The sequence below is a fragment of the Gadus macrocephalus genome, chromosome 6 (genome assembly GCF_031168955.1).
Source record: "Gadus macrocephalus chromosome 6, ASM3116895v1".
NCBI classification, from domain to species: Eukaryota; Metazoa; Chordata; class Actinopteri; order Gadiformes; family Gadidae; genus Gadus; species Gadus macrocephalus.
The window spans coordinates 9,262,469-9,280,608 of NC_082387.1; the positions used below are offsets into that span (position 1 = coordinate 9,262,469).

The 18,140-nt window shown below is 40.5% G+C and overlaps 2 protein-coding genes across 4 annotated transcripts; one reads left to right on the top strand and one right to left on the bottom strand.

Annotated features, from left to right (window-relative positions):
* Positions 1 to 28: 28 nt before the first annotated feature.
* Positions 29 to 5,643, bottom strand: rnf215 (ring finger protein 215). Of its 3 annotated transcripts, XM_060053906.1 has the most exons (10): positions 5,249 to 5,643; positions 4,912 to 5,064; positions 4,597 to 4,668; positions 4,410 to 4,495; positions 4,073 to 4,127; positions 3,838 to 3,942; positions 3,424 to 3,540; positions 3,076 to 3,216; positions 2,554 to 2,656; positions 29 to 2,083 (listed from the first exon to the last, which is right to left on the bottom strand). In XM_060053906.1, the coding sequence occupies exons 1-10, from the start codon at positions 5,492 to 5,494 to the stop codon at positions 2,061 to 2,063; spliced, it is 1,101 nt and encodes a 366-aa protein (XP_059909889.1). In that variant the 5' UTR covers positions 5,495 to 5,643; the 3' UTR covers positions 29 to 2,060. The 3 variants fall into 3 exon arrangements, with proteins under 3 accessions (XP_059909889.1, XP_059909888.1, XP_059909890.1); XM_060053905.1 differs by lacking the exon at positions 2,554 to 2,656; XM_060053907.1 differs by lacking the exons at positions 2,554 to 2,656; positions 4,912 to 5,064.
* A 208-nt stretch (positions 5,644 to 5,851) lies between these two features.
* Positions 5,852 to 17,810, top strand: sec14l8 (SEC14-like lipid binding 8). Its single transcript, XM_060053904.1, has 12 exons — positions 5,852 to 6,070; positions 6,608 to 6,683; positions 7,654 to 7,697; positions 9,201 to 9,263; positions 9,662 to 9,850; positions 11,011 to 11,106; positions 11,696 to 11,756; positions 12,348 to 12,431; positions 13,122 to 13,228; positions 15,696 to 15,835; positions 16,104 to 16,273; positions 16,566 to 17,810. The coding sequence occupies exons 1-12, from the start codon at positions 6,017 to 6,019 to the stop codon at positions 16,763 to 16,765; spliced, it is 1,284 nt and encodes a 427-aa protein (XP_059909887.1). The 5' UTR covers positions 5,852 to 6,016; the 3' UTR covers positions 16,766 to 17,810.
* Positions 17,811 to 18,140: the final 330 nt, after the last annotated feature.

Genomic DNA, 18,140 nt, shown 5'->3' on the forward strand with positions numbered 1-18,140 from the left:
AGTTCAATATCCTTTTTTTTTAAAGGCCAAAGTGCGGAACGTGTCCGCCAGTGATTTGATTTGTGAAAAAAAGCAAGAATTTTCTTTCATTAGATACTCTTTGTTTATTAATATATAGAATGCATTATTTTTATTTAATTTTCTTTACATCATTTACATTGAAAGAACCACATAGGAACATACATGGAAGGGAAGGAGAAGATGCTCTCACTGCATCTGGAAGAACAACCAGACCTCACCTGATTCACTGTGCAGAACGACGTCAGAGCGGGTAAACAAGGTTTTACTGCAGCCTCTACGGGAGTACTTTAGGAGGAGCGCGTGTCCACCCTTCATCTTCTCTCATTCACCAACGCCTAGTTTAGGCAGAACTACATTTAGAGTACCTTAGCCGATCTGATCCACACCTCACTCTCGTGTGTGTGTGTGTGTGTGTGTGTGTGTGTGTGCGGGAGTGCACATGCTGCAAAGATGAAATTCCCCTCTCAAATGTGAGGGAGAGCTACTTTTCACAATTTTTTTTTTTTTTTTTATGAGCAGAATAGCAAATCGATCTGAGCGTTTTGTTACGGAAAAGCACATTTGTGGATGCTTTATTTGGAGTTGTCATTAAAACACATAATAAACAGTACTACACTACTGTCTCTAGATAATATCAGTCAAAAGAACAAGACAATCGTACCCAAATCAAGTATACATCCCAGTTGGTGAAACATGCTGGAAGCACCCGATGAGAAGGCAAAATGTTCTTTCTAAAATTCATACATGGCATTCCTAACCCGTACCAGCGATCATCGTATTGGGTTCCCATCCCAGAGGGTGCTCGGTTATAGTCTGTGAGAACGGGGAGATGAAGGAGGATAGGAAGTGTTGAATTCAATTGGAAGAAATACATATTCGGCACAAATACGTCTATATCAAATACATCTGTATTTAATGCAGTGTAACACTTTTTCTTTTTTCAAATCTTTCTTTTGGGATGAGCACTGCACAATAAGCTCATCCCCGTGCTTTGGTTTATCGTTTTGGATATGCAGAACCTGAATTAATGTAAATTATGCTTGGTCGTTCTAGTGAGTTGTCATCAATGTTGCCAATATAATCATATGTTCTGGCTATGGCTGCATGTGATCGGCTACAGAGAGAGCAGTGTAAGTCTTTGCACAGGCAACTAACCAACTATGCCTTGCTGTGTAGTTGGCTGCATGATTCAAGTGTAACCAAATGGTTCTTACAGCATAAGAACACTGTCAAGGACATGTGATGCTCTACAACATAGTTATATCAGTGTAAAGCAGACCCGGGTTTTCCCCAACAACCCGTCCTCACAGTTTGCGAGTTACAGAATCCTTGGACATTAAATAGATGTAGCCGATCCGATAACCTGATCCGACATCTGAGATTGCCCTGAAACATCCCATAATGAATAGCTGCTTCCATTGTGGAATAATGTATGCCTTGATTCTCTGTTCCCATTATAGTCTATTATGCTACATCTACACAGGGTTAGGAGGTAATGCAATGGTGCCGGTTTAAACGACAGTGTAGTGTTCCGTTTAGTAGTCATTAAAAATCTTTGTTTTGCTAGAGTGTGGGCCCGTGCAATATTGACACTCTCAAATAGACTGGTTGCATTCCCATGAATTTCTAATTTTTTGAAAGGGAATTATGAATTTCTCCGGCGCCAGCAGTAAGGTGGGTTTGGTCACACACACACACACACACACACACACACACACACACACACACACACACACACACACACAGGTACAGTAACATGCCATCCACAACAGTGGTACAGTATTGGACCTTTTTGTTTCCTCTCGTAACATTGAACCTTACTGACTCTTCCTGTGTCCCCCTCCGGGTTACCCTACGCCCGCCCCCAAAGTCAGGGGACTGGACAGGGCTAGCTGCAGTGAGCCAAGTGGTCCATTTTGACAAGCACGTACTTCTAGCCATGCTCTGGGGTGGAGGGTTGTGGATGGAGGAAGTAGCGGAGGTTTGGGTCCGGGCTGAGGACCGGCGAGGGAGCTGGCGACACCAACTTCCGTCCGACATTAACTCTCTCTGCAGATGTTACCTGAACGTAGAAGAGAAGAGGGTCACACAGAGCGCTAAAGGTTCTTTCTACACAGATAGCGATTGTTAAAGAAAACCATTTCGCATGTATGTGCCGGTCAAACATGTGCTTAACGTACGGTAATGTTTGCCCTCATTGGGAAATTTGCAGTGGTTGCCGAATGGTGGCGAAAAAGCATAAAGGATGTTTCGTAACTTTGCCTCACGCACGCACTCACTCACTCAGCATTGAGGTGTCAACCCCCCCCAAGTGCGCTTGAAGCCAAGGGAAAAATGAACCGAGTCCATTTCCACAGCACCTCACTGTCGCCAATGGGCCGACGGGTTACTCAAAAGAGACGTGTGGGATTACCCCGTGTCAGCTCGTACACGCCCTGACTTTTGCCCTGCTGGGAGGCAGGTCATTGTGTTTCTCTGCACACCACCTATATCCCACGCTATCTCACATGTGTGGATAAGCGATCAGCGTACCGAGAATGCTGCGTTTGCACAGGGGACAGGTGTGCTGCAGGATCAGCCAGGGGTCCACACAATCTCTGTGGTACTCGTGGCGGCACGGCAGCACACGTAGACACTGCAGGGCACACACATGATAACAAAGCCAGTAAAGCAGCAAAAAGTAGCCACAGCAGAAGTAGTGGGCCCTTAGGAATGCCTTCCCTTTTGTTGAAAGCTATCTCATTGCAGCAAGTGGTAGAAGCAAAAAGCCTAAACAGAAATATCTAAATAAAATAACTTGTGACGGAAGCATGCCTTTTTTTTTTGACTAAATGTTGGTAGCCCAAATAAAGGTAATTAATTGTTTTACCTTTTTAAAATAGAGCATTGTATAAATGTTAAATGTTATAATCAACACAATTCACCACTCCCCCTCCAGGCTTTACAAACAGAATAATCTGCGTATCTGGAGCAGATACGCAGGCTAACATGTATGGAGCAACGTGCTGGTGAATCACCATTGGGTCAAAAGACCTTCCTTCCTCTTACACTGACCTGGTTATTGTTGAAGGGCTCCAGGCAGACCGCACAGTTCTCCGCCTCCATTGGTTGGGATGAGTCACACCAGGGCTTGGGCTGGCAGTATGTTTTGGTCTTCAGGGAAGACATTCTCCTCAGTATGTCTTGTTTGGACGACTAGCCAAAGAAAAGATACAAAGTAATCTCAAGGTCTCAATGGGTGTCGTTCCTCAAAACCAAATACTAAACATCCATTTATTTTACTTAACTTTTGTTTAAGCAGGTTGGTCTCACTGGGATCACAAATCGATTCGGCTTGCTTTAAGTAAAGCAGTTACAAAGATGAGATGTTATTAACGGACCCGGTTTTATCGTAGTGCGTACCTCCCCGTCATCAGTGAGCTGGTTGTCATGGTACTGCCAGCGGGCTTGAACTATGACCCCTGTGCTGAGTACCACAGCCACCATCAGGACAGTGTTCCAAAGCTGCTGCAGGTATTTCTGTCAAACCCAGGACCAAGTTCAAAGGGATTTAGACGAACTAGTTTGTTAGGGGTTAAACCAAAGCAATCTACAAGAAAAGCACATAAATAAAGATGATTAATACAAATAATGCATTTATAGCTAAAAAGTTGATATCGATAAAAATAAAATTCTCAAAGCTATGTGGCATGTGAGGCAATCTCAAATGAACACTCCTAGAAACACAACAGGTGTAAGTCAATCAAATTTTTCAGGCGCATGCGTGCAATGTATGTGCATTCTGTGAGGGCCTTCTGCCGTGTGCAGGTGTAGTACCTGGACCTGGGAGTTGGTCTCTCCGGTACAGATCACCCCCTGCCACTCTCCGTACAGACCACCTCTCGAACGGCCGCAAGATGACCAAAGGGTCAGGGTGGCCCCCTGCACACACAGACACCTGGGGTAACGCACTCATTGGAGGCAGCAATGCGGTAGCCAGTACACTAAAACAACTGGTAACAGAATTGCGTGTTCTAACCGGAAACCGGTTAATGCTGGTATAGCCACTCACCAGGTTGTCCTGTAATATAGTCTTGTATGTGATCTTGGCTGTTGCGTGAAGGCCCCTGTACGGAAATCAATTGACTCTGAGTCACTGGGTGTCTGCCGTCGTTCTGCTCATTGGTCAAAAGTAAAAGCCATAGGCCAATGAAATCAACCTATATAAAAGGAACACTAAAGGGACATTTTAAACCAGATATGATTGTTAGATACAAAAGATGAACAGTGAACAGTTAAATATTGTGTTGTAGTGTGGTCTTTTCCTTTTTTCCTATTAGGCATCTATTATCTGTTTCTTGAAACTTCTCTCTCCAATGGAGGCCAGGCTTGAGGAGTGTGTGCCTTACCTGAGAAGTGCACCAATCAGCTTTGTGACATTCTCTGATGTCTGGATGATGATGATAGGTTTGGACAGCACTTGGGACAAATCCATCTGTGAAGTCCCAGCACAGGTTTACATCATTCATTCCACAAATACCCATCTCAACGCCCATCTCAACATAGTTCTACACACACTGGGTTCTCGTCATTTACCTCGCTGACGGTGTTGTGGTTGAGGGCCAGAATGATGAGTGCGGATGCCCCCAGCACCAAGGCTCGTTTCATCTGGGAAAGACAAAGAATGCTTATTTTGGATTTTTTTACAGGACAGGATACAGTAAACTTATGGGGGGGGGGGGGGGGGGGCAAGTGAGGAAGGTCTCAGTGGTCCTCAATTGTTTCATATGACAGCCAATCGAATTGTATAGTGTGGAATAGATATGAACTACAGGTTATAGCAAACGGAGAACAATGCCAAAAGGGTTAAAAATTTACAAAACATGGAAAAACTGGTCATTTAGCACTGACTTTATTGACTACTGTATCGGCAAAAGAATCCTGGTTCCCAGTAGAAGATTGTGTCTCCATCTTCAGAGGGACTACTCCAATCCATGACTCCCTATCCTGGGCAGCGGTAGCTGCCCCTTCAACTTCGGTTACCTGGGATCGCTCATCCTGCACCTAACGACAGCAAATATGAGAGCAGCTTGACAACTGATGACCCCACCAAAACCAGAGTTTAATAAAAAAAAGAATCCAACAAATGATTTCTCTCTCCCCCGAATAGAGATCCCAAAATATTCATAGTAGGCTATTCCATATTCGAGGGGCATGTCAATCGATTTGAATGAATGAAGTGACTCACCAATATCAGATCTCCCTCAAGGTCGAGTTGTTTTCCAAAAGAGTTGTCATCATGCCCGGGGACTCCACCCTGGCGAGCCTCCACCAGCTGTCCCTGTAGTACAGCGCTGATTATCGGTCGCTCCTCTGTTACGCAGACCTCCACCACCGCTACCTGTTCACCCGTGACTAACATCTGTATCCAAGAGGAAGTGACCCAAAGGAGAAATCGGACCCAAAAACAGTACCGTGAACAGATCGCAGCCATCGTTGAAGCAGTGTGTAAGAAAGTAAAAAATATATATATATGACATCAATAAGTAACGATGTCAGTGTCACCCATCTTTTGCAGGGTGGCTTAAGAAAACAGGATAAAAAAAAATGTAAACAAGTGAAAACACCTTCCGGACTGGGCAGGAAATGACGCAGTGATACGTACAATATTTGACTTTTTTCTTTTTTTCTTTCTGAATAGAAAATATTTCTGAGATGAATATACATGCTACTTTCTACTTAACACTTTTCAGGCTTAAATTCGGGATCCACTGCATTTGCATCTCTGTATCTACATTAATCCAGTCACTTTTTTTCCGATAAGCAGCCCAGCCCGCCTCTCGGGGCGTTCCCAGTGCCGCGCTCCGGAGTCGGGATGAGCGCCAGCATCAGACAGCATCGTCGTATCAGGCAGTAACCCGATGAGCAGGTCGCATGTCGGGCTGCAGAACTGCGAAACGCCTTACCATTTTGGATTGAAGTCTCCTTCGGATAGCTGCATTTTACGAAAGGCACTATGAGTGGGGTGGTTGGGAACCTAAGTCCTAAACAGGCCAGCGCCCTGGAACAGGTGAGTTTAGGCGAATTAGTCATTTAATGTAATGTGTGTAAGTGTTGTTGATTGTAATTGCACCCATTTACATAGCGTTATCCAAGCATGCTTTATTATTCGTGTGTGTCTTGTGCTGTTATAGGATTTAAGTCAGCGTTTCTTAAGAGGCATTTAGAATGTGGTAGCCTACGGCAAATGTTTATGTGGTGCGTAGTTTGGATAACATTAACTATATTTTTAGGATGTGAAACGCTGTCCTTTCCTCTGACATTACCCACAGACATCGCCTTTTCAGTAGATGATGTTAAATTGCTATGCAGGGCATTATCCAGTCTGCATGAATATTCTTTCAGGATAATTATTATGCATATTTTAGAAGACCGAGAGCATGATTTAAATAGCAAGTCTCTCACACAATATTTGGTAGCCATATTTATATTATTGTCACACCTCGGTTGTGTTCAACTCAAACTCTGCCACTCTCAAATGTATCATTTTCTCTCTTATTCTCTTCGCCTCTTTCTTTGTATCTATCTCTTTGCCTCAATGGTACAGTTTCGAGAGCAGGTCAGTGACCTTCTTCCTCAACTGCCTGCACAGAGTGATCACTTCCTGTTGCGATGGCTAAGAGGTAAAATAAACCAATGGTACACCTGTTGCATCACGCTCATTGCACTGCACACAGTTAATGGCTATGCAGGGATCGGTTAAACAAGCCATGACTGGCCAACTCACAGACACATGTTTAAGACAGGGCACTAACAATGGCAATAGAAATCTTGACATGTAAAGGCTCGCTAACCAGGCTGGCTTGGTGACCCACCTAGTGCGTCAGCCTAATCCATGTTTAATCTGATTAAAAGTGAACATTTCTACAGACTGAACCAACTCAAATCCAACACACACACACACACACACACACACACACACACACACACACACACACACACACACACACACACACACACACACACACACACACACACACACACACACACACACACAGGGAGAGAGTTAGCACAAGCTTTCTGTAAATTCATTTTACATTTGATTGTGTTTTGACTGGCAAACAAGACTTTTAGTAAAGCAGCCAAAACAAATATAATACATTATATACTTGACTAAATGAGTGAATAGTTTCTTCTTTTTTTTTTAATTGAGGAAAGAAATCCCTATCCCTTGCACATGAGCACATCAAAATACAAGTATGTGACGAATGTAGTGGCGAATGAGGTCCAATTTGACCTGTGAACAAGCACACTTCTTCACTTTTGGGTTTCGGAGGCGGGGTCTATAAGGAGAAGATAGGCTTCCTTTTGTATCCAAAATAGACACTTAAACAGACTAGGGCTACAAACTTACCATGGACGAGTAACTTGTGAAGTTACGAGGATGTGCGATTTCATTCAATTCAATTGTCAATTGTACAGTCTCAAAGGGCTTAACAGGCCAAATATTGATGACATCCCCCTGACCCTGGCCCCTACAAGGGCAAGAAAAACTCCCTTAATCAGCAAGGAAGAAATCTTGAGAAGAAACACATTCAACTGTCCTAATCTATTTTTCTGTTGTCCTTCCTCTTTTTTTCTCTTCCTTCTTAGCCCGAAACTTTAATCTTCAGAAGTCTGAAGCAATGCTACGAAAGGTAAACCCCTCAAAAACTGTCTGTCTGTCTGTCTGTCTGTCTGTCTGTCTGTCTGTCTGTCTGTCTGTCTGTCTGTCTGTCTGTCTGTCTGTGTCTGTGTCTGTGTCTGTGTCTGTGTCTGTGTTCGCGCGTGTGAATCTTTCACTGTGGGCTAGGTTGGCTAATGCTGTCTTTCAAAATGCAAATTATTTTTGAAAGTTCCTGTTTCAAAAATGTCGTCAAGAGAATGTAGTATTGCAGGTATAAGCATATCCCGCACAATGTTCTTATTCTATAAATTGAAATTTAGATGAGAAACAGCTAGTGAGATAAACCTTTTTCACTATGACTAGGATTGTTTATTATGAGTTAGGGAAAAAACTAAAACATAATTAAACACAATGTTGCTTAAAGCTTACATGTCAATATCGCAGTTATAAGTCTTGCTTGAAGGCTTTAGTTATTTTGTATTAATTTATTGATTTGATAAATATTAAAATATTTATATAAAATCTAAAAATCTGTCTGCTTGTAACCTTTGCACAAGAATAACATCAAAAATAATATTGTCAACAATATTAAAAACAATATTTCATCCAATATTAAATCCGTTGTGTTCTCAACACTGCTTTGACTTGTTGTGGTTCAGCGAATTGCATAGACCTACATAGCAGCATACATAAATAGTTTGTGTATTTAGTTAATGATGGAGATGATCCTCTATATGCTGATACCACCAGAATTAGCTTCAATAATCTTGTAAGCTAATCAACGCACGACACCCTATGCTACTGGGAGCCCAGCACAACCTGATGTGAACCTACTTATTCTTTGTTCCATGTTTGTAGATTTAATGTATTTTGCTTACATTTGCGAAAAATCGGGGTGAATCAAAGACTAAAACCTAATGTTAAGTTGTTTTCATACACATGAAAACATTTGAGACGTTTTAGTAAAAAATGTAATTGTTTCAACAAATGGCCACGAATGCCCCAAATATATTTTTGAATCCATACTTGAAGCCAGACACAGAAAATATCCTTAATTCTTTTTTGCATGCAACATCCTCTCCCCATTCTATCTGATGGGTGCCTGTAATGGATTGATATGACACATTGTTGAGAAATTCAAAGGATTTATAAAGATGGGAATAAGATGCCCTGGACCCAGGATTATTTGTTATATCTGTATACAGAGAGTACATTCAGCTCTGGTTCTGAGGTAAACAAAGAGGAGAGGTTTATAGGAAAAACCCAATGAACAGTGGTCATGGTGGGATGACATTGTGTGACAATAACATTTATTATTTTTTATGCTAGCTGTCTGACAAACTTGTACGTGTGGAACAGAGAGGGCTTGTGTAGACACATGCAGGGAGATAGGGCTGTCTGCACAGGGGAGTAAAGGAACACAAGTGGTCAGAAAAAGGAAGCTGTGTAATATGATATGGTATCATGATATGGGGATTCGATTTATATTAGGATTTATCTGCTGATGCTAACCCACTTCTGCTTCCCTCGACAGCATATGGACTTCCGAAAACAATTGTATGTTGATAAAATCATAACTGAATGGAGGCCTCCAGAGGTAAATTATTCAAGACCTTCTGAGACACTTGTAGCTGCAATTGCACCTTGCTTTATGACTGTTGATTCAGCCAGCGGCATCTAGGAAGTGATGTTGTTTTTGTAAGATAAAACTCCATGTTTTTACTGTGATTAAAAATAAATAAATGCTAATACATTAAAATATATGTATTTATTATGCTGGCATTTATTATTAACAATAAAAAAAAAATATGTATGTATGTGTGTGTATATATATATATATATATCTATATATATATATCTATATATATATATATATATATATATATATATATATATATATATATATATATATATATATATATATATATATATATATATATATATATAATAACATAATCTGTAGTTGAAACCTGTTGTATTTTCTACCACGGGCAGGTGTTGGAGAAGTATCTCTCTGGAGCGATGTGCGGTTACGACCGGGAGGGCAGCCCTGTCTGGTACGACATCATTGGCCCGATGGATCCAAAAGGTCTCTTCCTGTCTGCGGCCAAGCAAGACTTCATCAAGTCCAAGATCAGAGATTGCGAGATTCTGCAGAAGGAATGTGACCTGCAATCCCAGAGGGTAAACGGCAGACGCATATCAACATAGAAAGTGAAGCCATGCTTCAGGTCCTCAGAAGTAGTATAGGTGGCTGATAGGGATATGAGATAAGATGAAATCAATTATCGGGATAAACGTTGGAACTTATACTTTTTTCTTTTAGTGACAAGTACATTATTCATCCTTGACAGGAAATTGGTGTATCTTTCACGATATGCGGCTCAATTTCAAATGGTCCATGCAGGCTATCCTATTATTCCACATATCATAGTAAGCATAATGTAAACCGAAACTAGTCTCTTACCTTGCTATCTGACGATAGGTCGATATCTTCATTTTATGACTGTACCTTACCACTCATACCAAGATAGTGTACTGCACGATAGCATTGCGGGTACAGCTTTGAGTCATAATCTCAGTAATCTGTATCAGCAAGAGAAAAGCACTTTTAATGGTAAAAAAATGGACTGCATTTATAAAGCGCTTTTCTAACCAGTGGTCACTCAAAGCAATTTGCCTAATATTAACCCATTCATGCACGCATTCACACACCGATGGCGGTGTCAGCCATGCAATGCGACAGCCAGCTCGTCGGGAGCAGTTAGGGTTAGGTGCCTTGCTCAGGGACACCTCGACACTCGGCCATGAGGAGCCGGGGGATCGAACAAGCCACCTTCCAGTTACCAGTCAACCCGTTGTTTTGGGTTATAGCAGTTCCAGATATCAAACCAACACCAGTATCTCGTGTGAGGCTTCTGTCGATAGAATCGTGTCATGTCTGAGTCACTTACGTGGAACACTCTTCTCAACATCTAAACACGGATACTAAAATAACATTCCATGGAAGGCTCCGTAATTTGCCTTGGTTTTCTCACGTGGGTCTTAGCTTGACATCTGAAAAGCTGACGACTGTCTGACTCAAGACAATAGAGGCTGCTAACCAGAAAATGTACATGGTGCAGGTTTGAGGATCAGCATTCTGAAACACCTACCTGAACACGCGTTTGTATTCCTAAACACATTTGTGTTTAGAAAGGACAGAACACACTACCCAAACACACATTTGCCTTCCACAAAATGTACCAACAGTCAAGATACTTAGAATACACTTGGAATGCTATTTGCCTGGCTGTTTTTTTACTTTGACATTTGATCAGTGTATTCCTATGTTTTTTTTCTAGCTGGGAAAGAACATTGAATCGATCACCATGGTCTTCGATGTTGAAGGCTTGGGGCTGAAACACATATGGAAACCTGCCATTGATACATTTTCAGAGGTACACACACACACACACACACACACACACACACACACACACACACACACACACACACACACACACACACACACACACACACACACACACACACACACACACACACACACACACACACACACACACACCCCTTCTTCCCACATCATAGAAAACAAATCTAAATAATTAAAGGTCAATATAATTGTGTCTGCCCAAGACCAAAACAATATCAGCCACGCTGACAGCGTTAGTTTTTTCCATTGCTAAATGAAGCCCTGGGATGACCCCATATTAAGATAAGATATCCCTTTATTGTCTGATTTATTATGAAATTGTCCTGCCTCTCAATTGCCTTAGTTAAACATACAAGAGACAATTAGACGGACATACAATCATAAAGTGGGTACAATAAAACATACAACGCACGTCGATTAACCTTTTGTCATTAAAACATAATATAAATATAACATAGGAAAACATTATAGTTCCCCCAGTACAGAACTAAATCACTGCTAAAACATCTCAGATATCAGATGATAGTACCTCAAAAAGAAAAGTGAAGGAGTTAAAGGGTTTCAATACGTGCCTTGTTTATATTCTATATTTAAAGATCCTCCAGATGTTTGAAGAAAACTACCCCGAGCGGCTGAAAAGGCTGTTTGTCATCAAAGGTACAGCTTTTATTTGTTTTTTGTCCATTTTGGATGTGGATAGTAAACAAAGGCATGGAACAGTAAACACATACGTATACACAGTGTCTTCGTTCCCATCTGGTCCAAACAGTCGACCCTCTCTTACCATTTCTGCAAGCATTTGATTGCTAGGAAGAACTTCATTAATCCCCGACATGAAATGTAGCAAGTCATAGCAGAAGTACTGGACAATAATAATGATTAAAGAGATTTAAATGTAGATATATGCAAAAAGAAAATATACAAAAAGATCTACAACAAAATTACATCTTTATGCAAGATATGTAACACATCGTAAACAGAATGCAAATGACCACATTATTGACCAATGATGTATTGAGATGTTTTAATTATAAATGTTTGCGTTTGTTTGTCTACAAGTTAGTTTGTAGTTTTGCCTTAAATCATTTTTGAACTATATGCTGAAATACAATTCGGTGTAGCATAAATAAGTAAGTATAAAAAAGCATTATAGTGAACACAACTGATAGGAAACTACCCATGCATTGTCAAGGGAGCCTTTTCCTTAAAAGTAAAAAAAGTAGTGACAATGTTCTGCTTCCTCCACAGCCCCAAAGCTCTTCCCCGCAGCCTACAACCTCGTCAAGCACTTCCTATGTGAGAACACGCAACAGAAGATCTTCATTCTTGGGGGTAGGAATATCCATCATAATTAACATTGACAGTTCAGTTTGCGCCTGTTGGTCCTTAATGGGCCTCTCCTATCTCTTATGGCTCCCACCTGTAACGGAGAACACAGAAATATGGGCCTTATGCACCTAGTGGCCATCGTGGTTTTAAACAATAGCTGGGTTAGGGAACTTAATGCGGGATTCCCACCAAGCTAGCATTTAGTACTGAGATGGAACCAAGAGGCAATTCAGGACTAATTTAGGCTTTTTCCATGCTTCTGTCAGTATGCAATATATATAACACACGGCACTCAAGATCCATGTCCATGCTTACTTGTAATGACAATGTGTTTTCTGGGGTCGAAGGTAAAGTTCCGAAATAAACTGAAGGAAATGTTTCTTACACCAACGTGTTTATTTTAAGATTGGATGTAGTATTAAATAATAGAATCCCTTAACCAAAACATGCAATTTACCTGACTGACTGAAATCATTGTGTTTGTGTGTGTGTGCATGTGCGTGTGTGTGTGTGCATGTGCGTGTGTGTGTGTGCATGTGCGTGTGACGTCAGTAGAAACTATCAATTCCAATCTGATCGTATGAAGCATGCCAGCGAGGAACTGTCATGCAGTGTCAAAGGCAAACTGTCATAAGGCCTTTCCTGCCACTCTACTCCCACTCATTCTCGCTCCCTCTGCATGTGGTTCCACAGCCAACTGGCAGGAGGTGTTACAGCAGTACATAGCCCCCGAGGACCTGCCCGCCATCTATGGGGGCCAGCTGACGGACCCCGACGGAGACCCGCGCTGTCGGACCCTGGTGAGTTATCCCTTGTGTCTCGGGGTACACAGCGTAGAACCGATCTGTTGTTGCTCTTCCGCAGTGCCAACATCAACATGATTCAGTTTTGCTGGTCAAGTGAACAAAGGGAGAGAGACATGCCTTTCTAAACGGTCAGAGAGAGTTTAAAACGAAGGCCTAGTCTAACCACCAATCCGTTTTAACAACTTCTAACAAACGTCACAAGGCAATTCCGTGCATGGACATATCCAAGGGGGAAAACTAGATGAAAACAAGTGAAGCCATGTCACTGTTTTAACTTGTGTAACTTGACCAGAGAAACTGTTCATCCCAATGCAAAACTGGTCCTGTTGTTCTGTTGCATTTTAGAGCTTGGCTTCCATAAAATGCATCTGAAAAGGTTTTTACTATGACGAGGTACATTGATATTGACCAAAGCTTTTTTATAATGTGCATTTTCTAAGCTAGCAAAAGTAACTAGCTTAGAAAAGCTAGTCATCAAGTTAAATGAGGACTCAAAGCAGTTGATCCAACTGGTGCTCATACCAACCTTGTACAGATTTCGTTTTTCAGCTTTCTGTTTCAAACCAACGACATTCTTATCAGTTCCACACAGATGGTTCTAATTGTCCGAAACGTAGAAAAGTCTTATCTCAGCAGTACACCGCCAAAACGTCTTATCTCAGTACACCGTCAAAGAGGTTAGCGCAGCCGTAAATTGCCTTTTTTGCGTAGCAGCTTAGATTGGATGCTCATAGCATCTGCTGCTTGAGAACCATATGCACAGTGTGTCCCTGTAGAAGATACAGCCTCCCCCACAGCTGCTTGAGTAGCTCCTCCCTCACAGACTGTATTCTAGATTAGCAAACTGACTGGAAGTCTGTTACTGTTCTCTATAGATTAATAATTGGGCCCAGCACAGACATGAGGAAGAGAAGGAATGATTTTTTTCCGTCCTGGATTTTTTTGAAGAATGTAGTGTAGGATCTTTTTTGTCCAACCCCTTTTGACCATTTCGTTTCGTTTGTTTATTATTTTTTAACACTTCAAATGGAAGGATTTGACAGTTTCTATCGCTTTGTATTGTACTGTATAAGCTAAGGTATTTGCATACATTGTGTCATTTTGAATCATGTTTTGTTGCCTTTTATGTGGGCTTGTGTACCTGTAGAAGAGGTTTATTTAATGAGGTCACCATAGTCCAAACTCTAGGCTCTGTATAGTGTAGTTGTTGAATCTAACCACTCCCACGTCTAGAGTAATGGTGTGTTCCTCAATCCTCGGACGCCAGACTTCCGAGTCGAAAGTCGAAGATCTCCCAGCAGTGATGACACTCTCAACACTTGATTACATTGCTACTTTATTCTGGTCACCAATTTATGCATTGCATGGTCTTGCTGTGCATTTCAGCTGGTTTGCTAAGAGGCTAATGTAGCTAACAATAAACGACTAGCCAATTTCAAGACACAATCACAAAGACTAACAGGAACGCTATAAATGCTCCGAGACCGGAAATTACGTCAAAAGTGCAACTCGGAAGGCTGCCGTCCGAGGATTCAGGAACAAACCATAACTTTGACAAATTATCAGATGGTACAACCCACTATTTGATGATTGAAAAATTTAGCTCACCTCATTTATTCTTGTGAAGATAATGTGAATTTAAAATAATGTAACTAAGAGCCTTGGTACTATTCTGCTTAATTAATCATATTTACTGAACACAAACCTGTTTTTTTAAGCAAGATAAGGTTACTCTGTTTTGGCCAATTGCTTCACTCTGTGTTTTGCACTCGTGTGATTGGCTCATCGTGTGTGTGTGTTGTGTAATGGAGGGCAGATTGTTTTATTTATATTTTCTCACCATTTTCTCAGGGTATATCAAGTTTGTTAGTGTTTGTGACCACAAGACTATGAACATGATTTATGAGTGACAATTACTTTGGAATTAGAATTGAATTAGCTTTTCAAAATGTGACAAAAACTGTGTAAACCCATCTAGCTTGTTTATCTTCTTGGTTTAGGGAACAGAAACAAGTGAACAATAGCATGATTAAAGAGACTTTACGCTCAAAAACCTGTCATCTCTATAGTTTATTTTAGATTAAAGAAGTATTATGTACTTAGAAATCGATTGTGGATAGCATTTTGGCTTCCCAGCATCAGTGTGATTGGGATGATATAAATAGAATTGCTAAAAAGGTGAAGTTGCTCTATGATCGTATATCTTGGAGTGATAATGTGCTAAATAACAAAGACAAGATATGATAAATCATGTTGCATTATTCATCCTGACCAATCTAAATGTGCGACAAAACAAGTAAGTCATTCGATTTTGGATAAACTATTTAGGCAACTCATGAATATTTTTAAAGATAATGATATTAATAATAATGGATGATATTATCATATACATTTGTCATGATAATTATAATTATTATAATTACAATTTCTGTGTGGGTGGGTGTGTGTGGTCTGTTCCCAGCTCCACTTTGTAGCCACAGTGCCCAAGTCCTACTATGTTCGGGACCAAGTTCAGCTGAACTATGAGCAGACAGAGATGGTGAACCGCGGGTCGTCCCTGCAGATGGAGTATGAGATACTGGCTCCTGGTTGTATTCTCAGGTCAGATCTCTCCTGTATTATATTGGTTCATATCACATTGGTTCTGTAAACCAATGGAACTGTATTGAAGAACAAAAATCACAGAGAATGTGTACAGCTATCTCACTTTTTTTCAATATTATGGGGTGTCCTATAATCTGGGCGTAACGATGATAAGGGACTATACAAATACAACTGTCTTTACTTGAAAGACCTTGTTTATGGATTGTTGAAAAATATGAATAGACGTAAACAATAATGTTTACCTGCAGTTTCCATCTCGTCATAGGTGGCAGTTTGCCAGTGAGGGGGCAGACATTGGCTTTGGGGTGTTCCTCAAGTCCAATAAAGGACAATGGCAGAAGGCATCACAGATGACAGAGGTTGTTCATAGCCAGCGCTACAACTCCCATTTAGTGCCTGAGGAAGCCTCACTCACCTGTCAGCAGCCGGGAGTTTGTAAGTGTGCCTCTGTATTTGGACTAAAGGTGTTTTCATCAATCCATCGATGTCAACTCAAAGGGTTAACAATGTGCTTCCAGATACATTTGATCCATAGTAGAGCACAACATTAAAATTAGAATACGCTTTGGAGCACCTGCTAAACTATGTCATACCTTTTTCGTACGTGGCTTTTCTAACCCTCTTTTATCGAGATCCAGTATTTAGAAAACAAGGTTCTGCTTGTGGTTTTGAATCCAATATTTTGATTTTACTCCCGCTTACGCCATATTTATTTGTCTATTTACAGATGTACTCCGCTTTGACAACACTTACAGCCTCCTTAAGTCCAAACAAATTCAGTTTACCGTTGATGTCCTGCTCCCTGGCCAATTGCAGTCCCCGAAGGCTGGTGGCAGTATCCAATCAGAATCGGTGAATGGGCTTGGCCGAGAAGAACCCAGAAATCAGATTGTTGTGGACCAGACTGCATCCGCACAAATGGCTTGAACCCCCTGATACTTGAATATGATAGGTCTTTTGTTGGCCCTTTCCAGAGACCCAATCCACACACACTCCAAATCCTAAAGACGTTGATCTGATAAATATATAATTCCAGTTGATTATATGTGACCGATTTGATTGTTTGAGGAAATGGAATGTATAGTTGATATACTCAGTCAGCATTCAGTCAACTCATATATGTTCCACCAACTCATTTTGTCTTGATAATTTATGTTCGATATTGACATAGATAATATTTTCAGAATATACAGTATTATTTTTGTTGAAACATAATTTAAAGGCAATATTGTAAACTTTGTTATAAACTTTAAATAGGGTGCAGTTTAGGCTGTTATTTATTTTTATTAATGGCACTGTTATGTGTTTCTCTGAAAATGTTTGAATATAGGTTTTAATCTTGTTCATCGAATGAGAATACTTGTACAGGGTACAGCACTGTAAAGTGCTGTACTGTTAAGTGAAACAGGCATACCAATCCATGTATATGGAGGTAATTAATGGTATGTAACGACAATTATATTGTCGTTATATACATTGTGCTCCCGTACATGCATTGAAATGTGTGAAGGGTGATTTAACAGAAACCAAATATGTGTCCAATAAGAATAGCTTTTAAATACTGGTATAATTCTGGTCGATATCTATACTGGGCTTCATGTGATTTGAGATTGTGTTATATGTTAATAGATGCAAAAACAAGGAAATCAAATCATGCACTGAAAAATATGTGAGTGAGTATATAATTAGTATACTATTTCCGAGTTATAAAATAGCTATTTTATTAAAACAGCATTAGTTGAAAGGGCCTTTCCAACCATAGGTCAGAGTGATTATCACTGTGAAAGAATTTCTCGTCCACTCGATATTATGCTCTTACTCCATATACATAGCAAACAAATTGTTTTAATTGCTTCAAATATTTCAAGTTAGTAAGTTATGTATAATGTTATGTATAATTTCTGACATGGCTGGACTATGCACAGTATATAATGTTCAAATATAAACGTGAATAAAAACATGAAAAAATATATTTCTGAGTTATTACGGTTAGGGTACCCTTTATTGGGCTTAGGGGTCGCTATCGCTCATTAGCGACCACTAAAGCTCACAACTATTATTTCCTAAAAAACGGCAAATATTGATGTTTCATAAGTTATGTAATACAGGAAATGTGTGTGTCAAACTCATTGTTTCATAGCATGGGCCTTCCAATGGTACACGCATTAACGGGCTTTAGAGGAAGCAGACAGTCGTTAGAGATAATTAATCTTGATGACGATATAGCCTTTTGTCTGTATTTATCTTCCGCTTTTTAGCAGACAGTCGTTAGAGATAATTAAACTTGATGACGATATAGCCT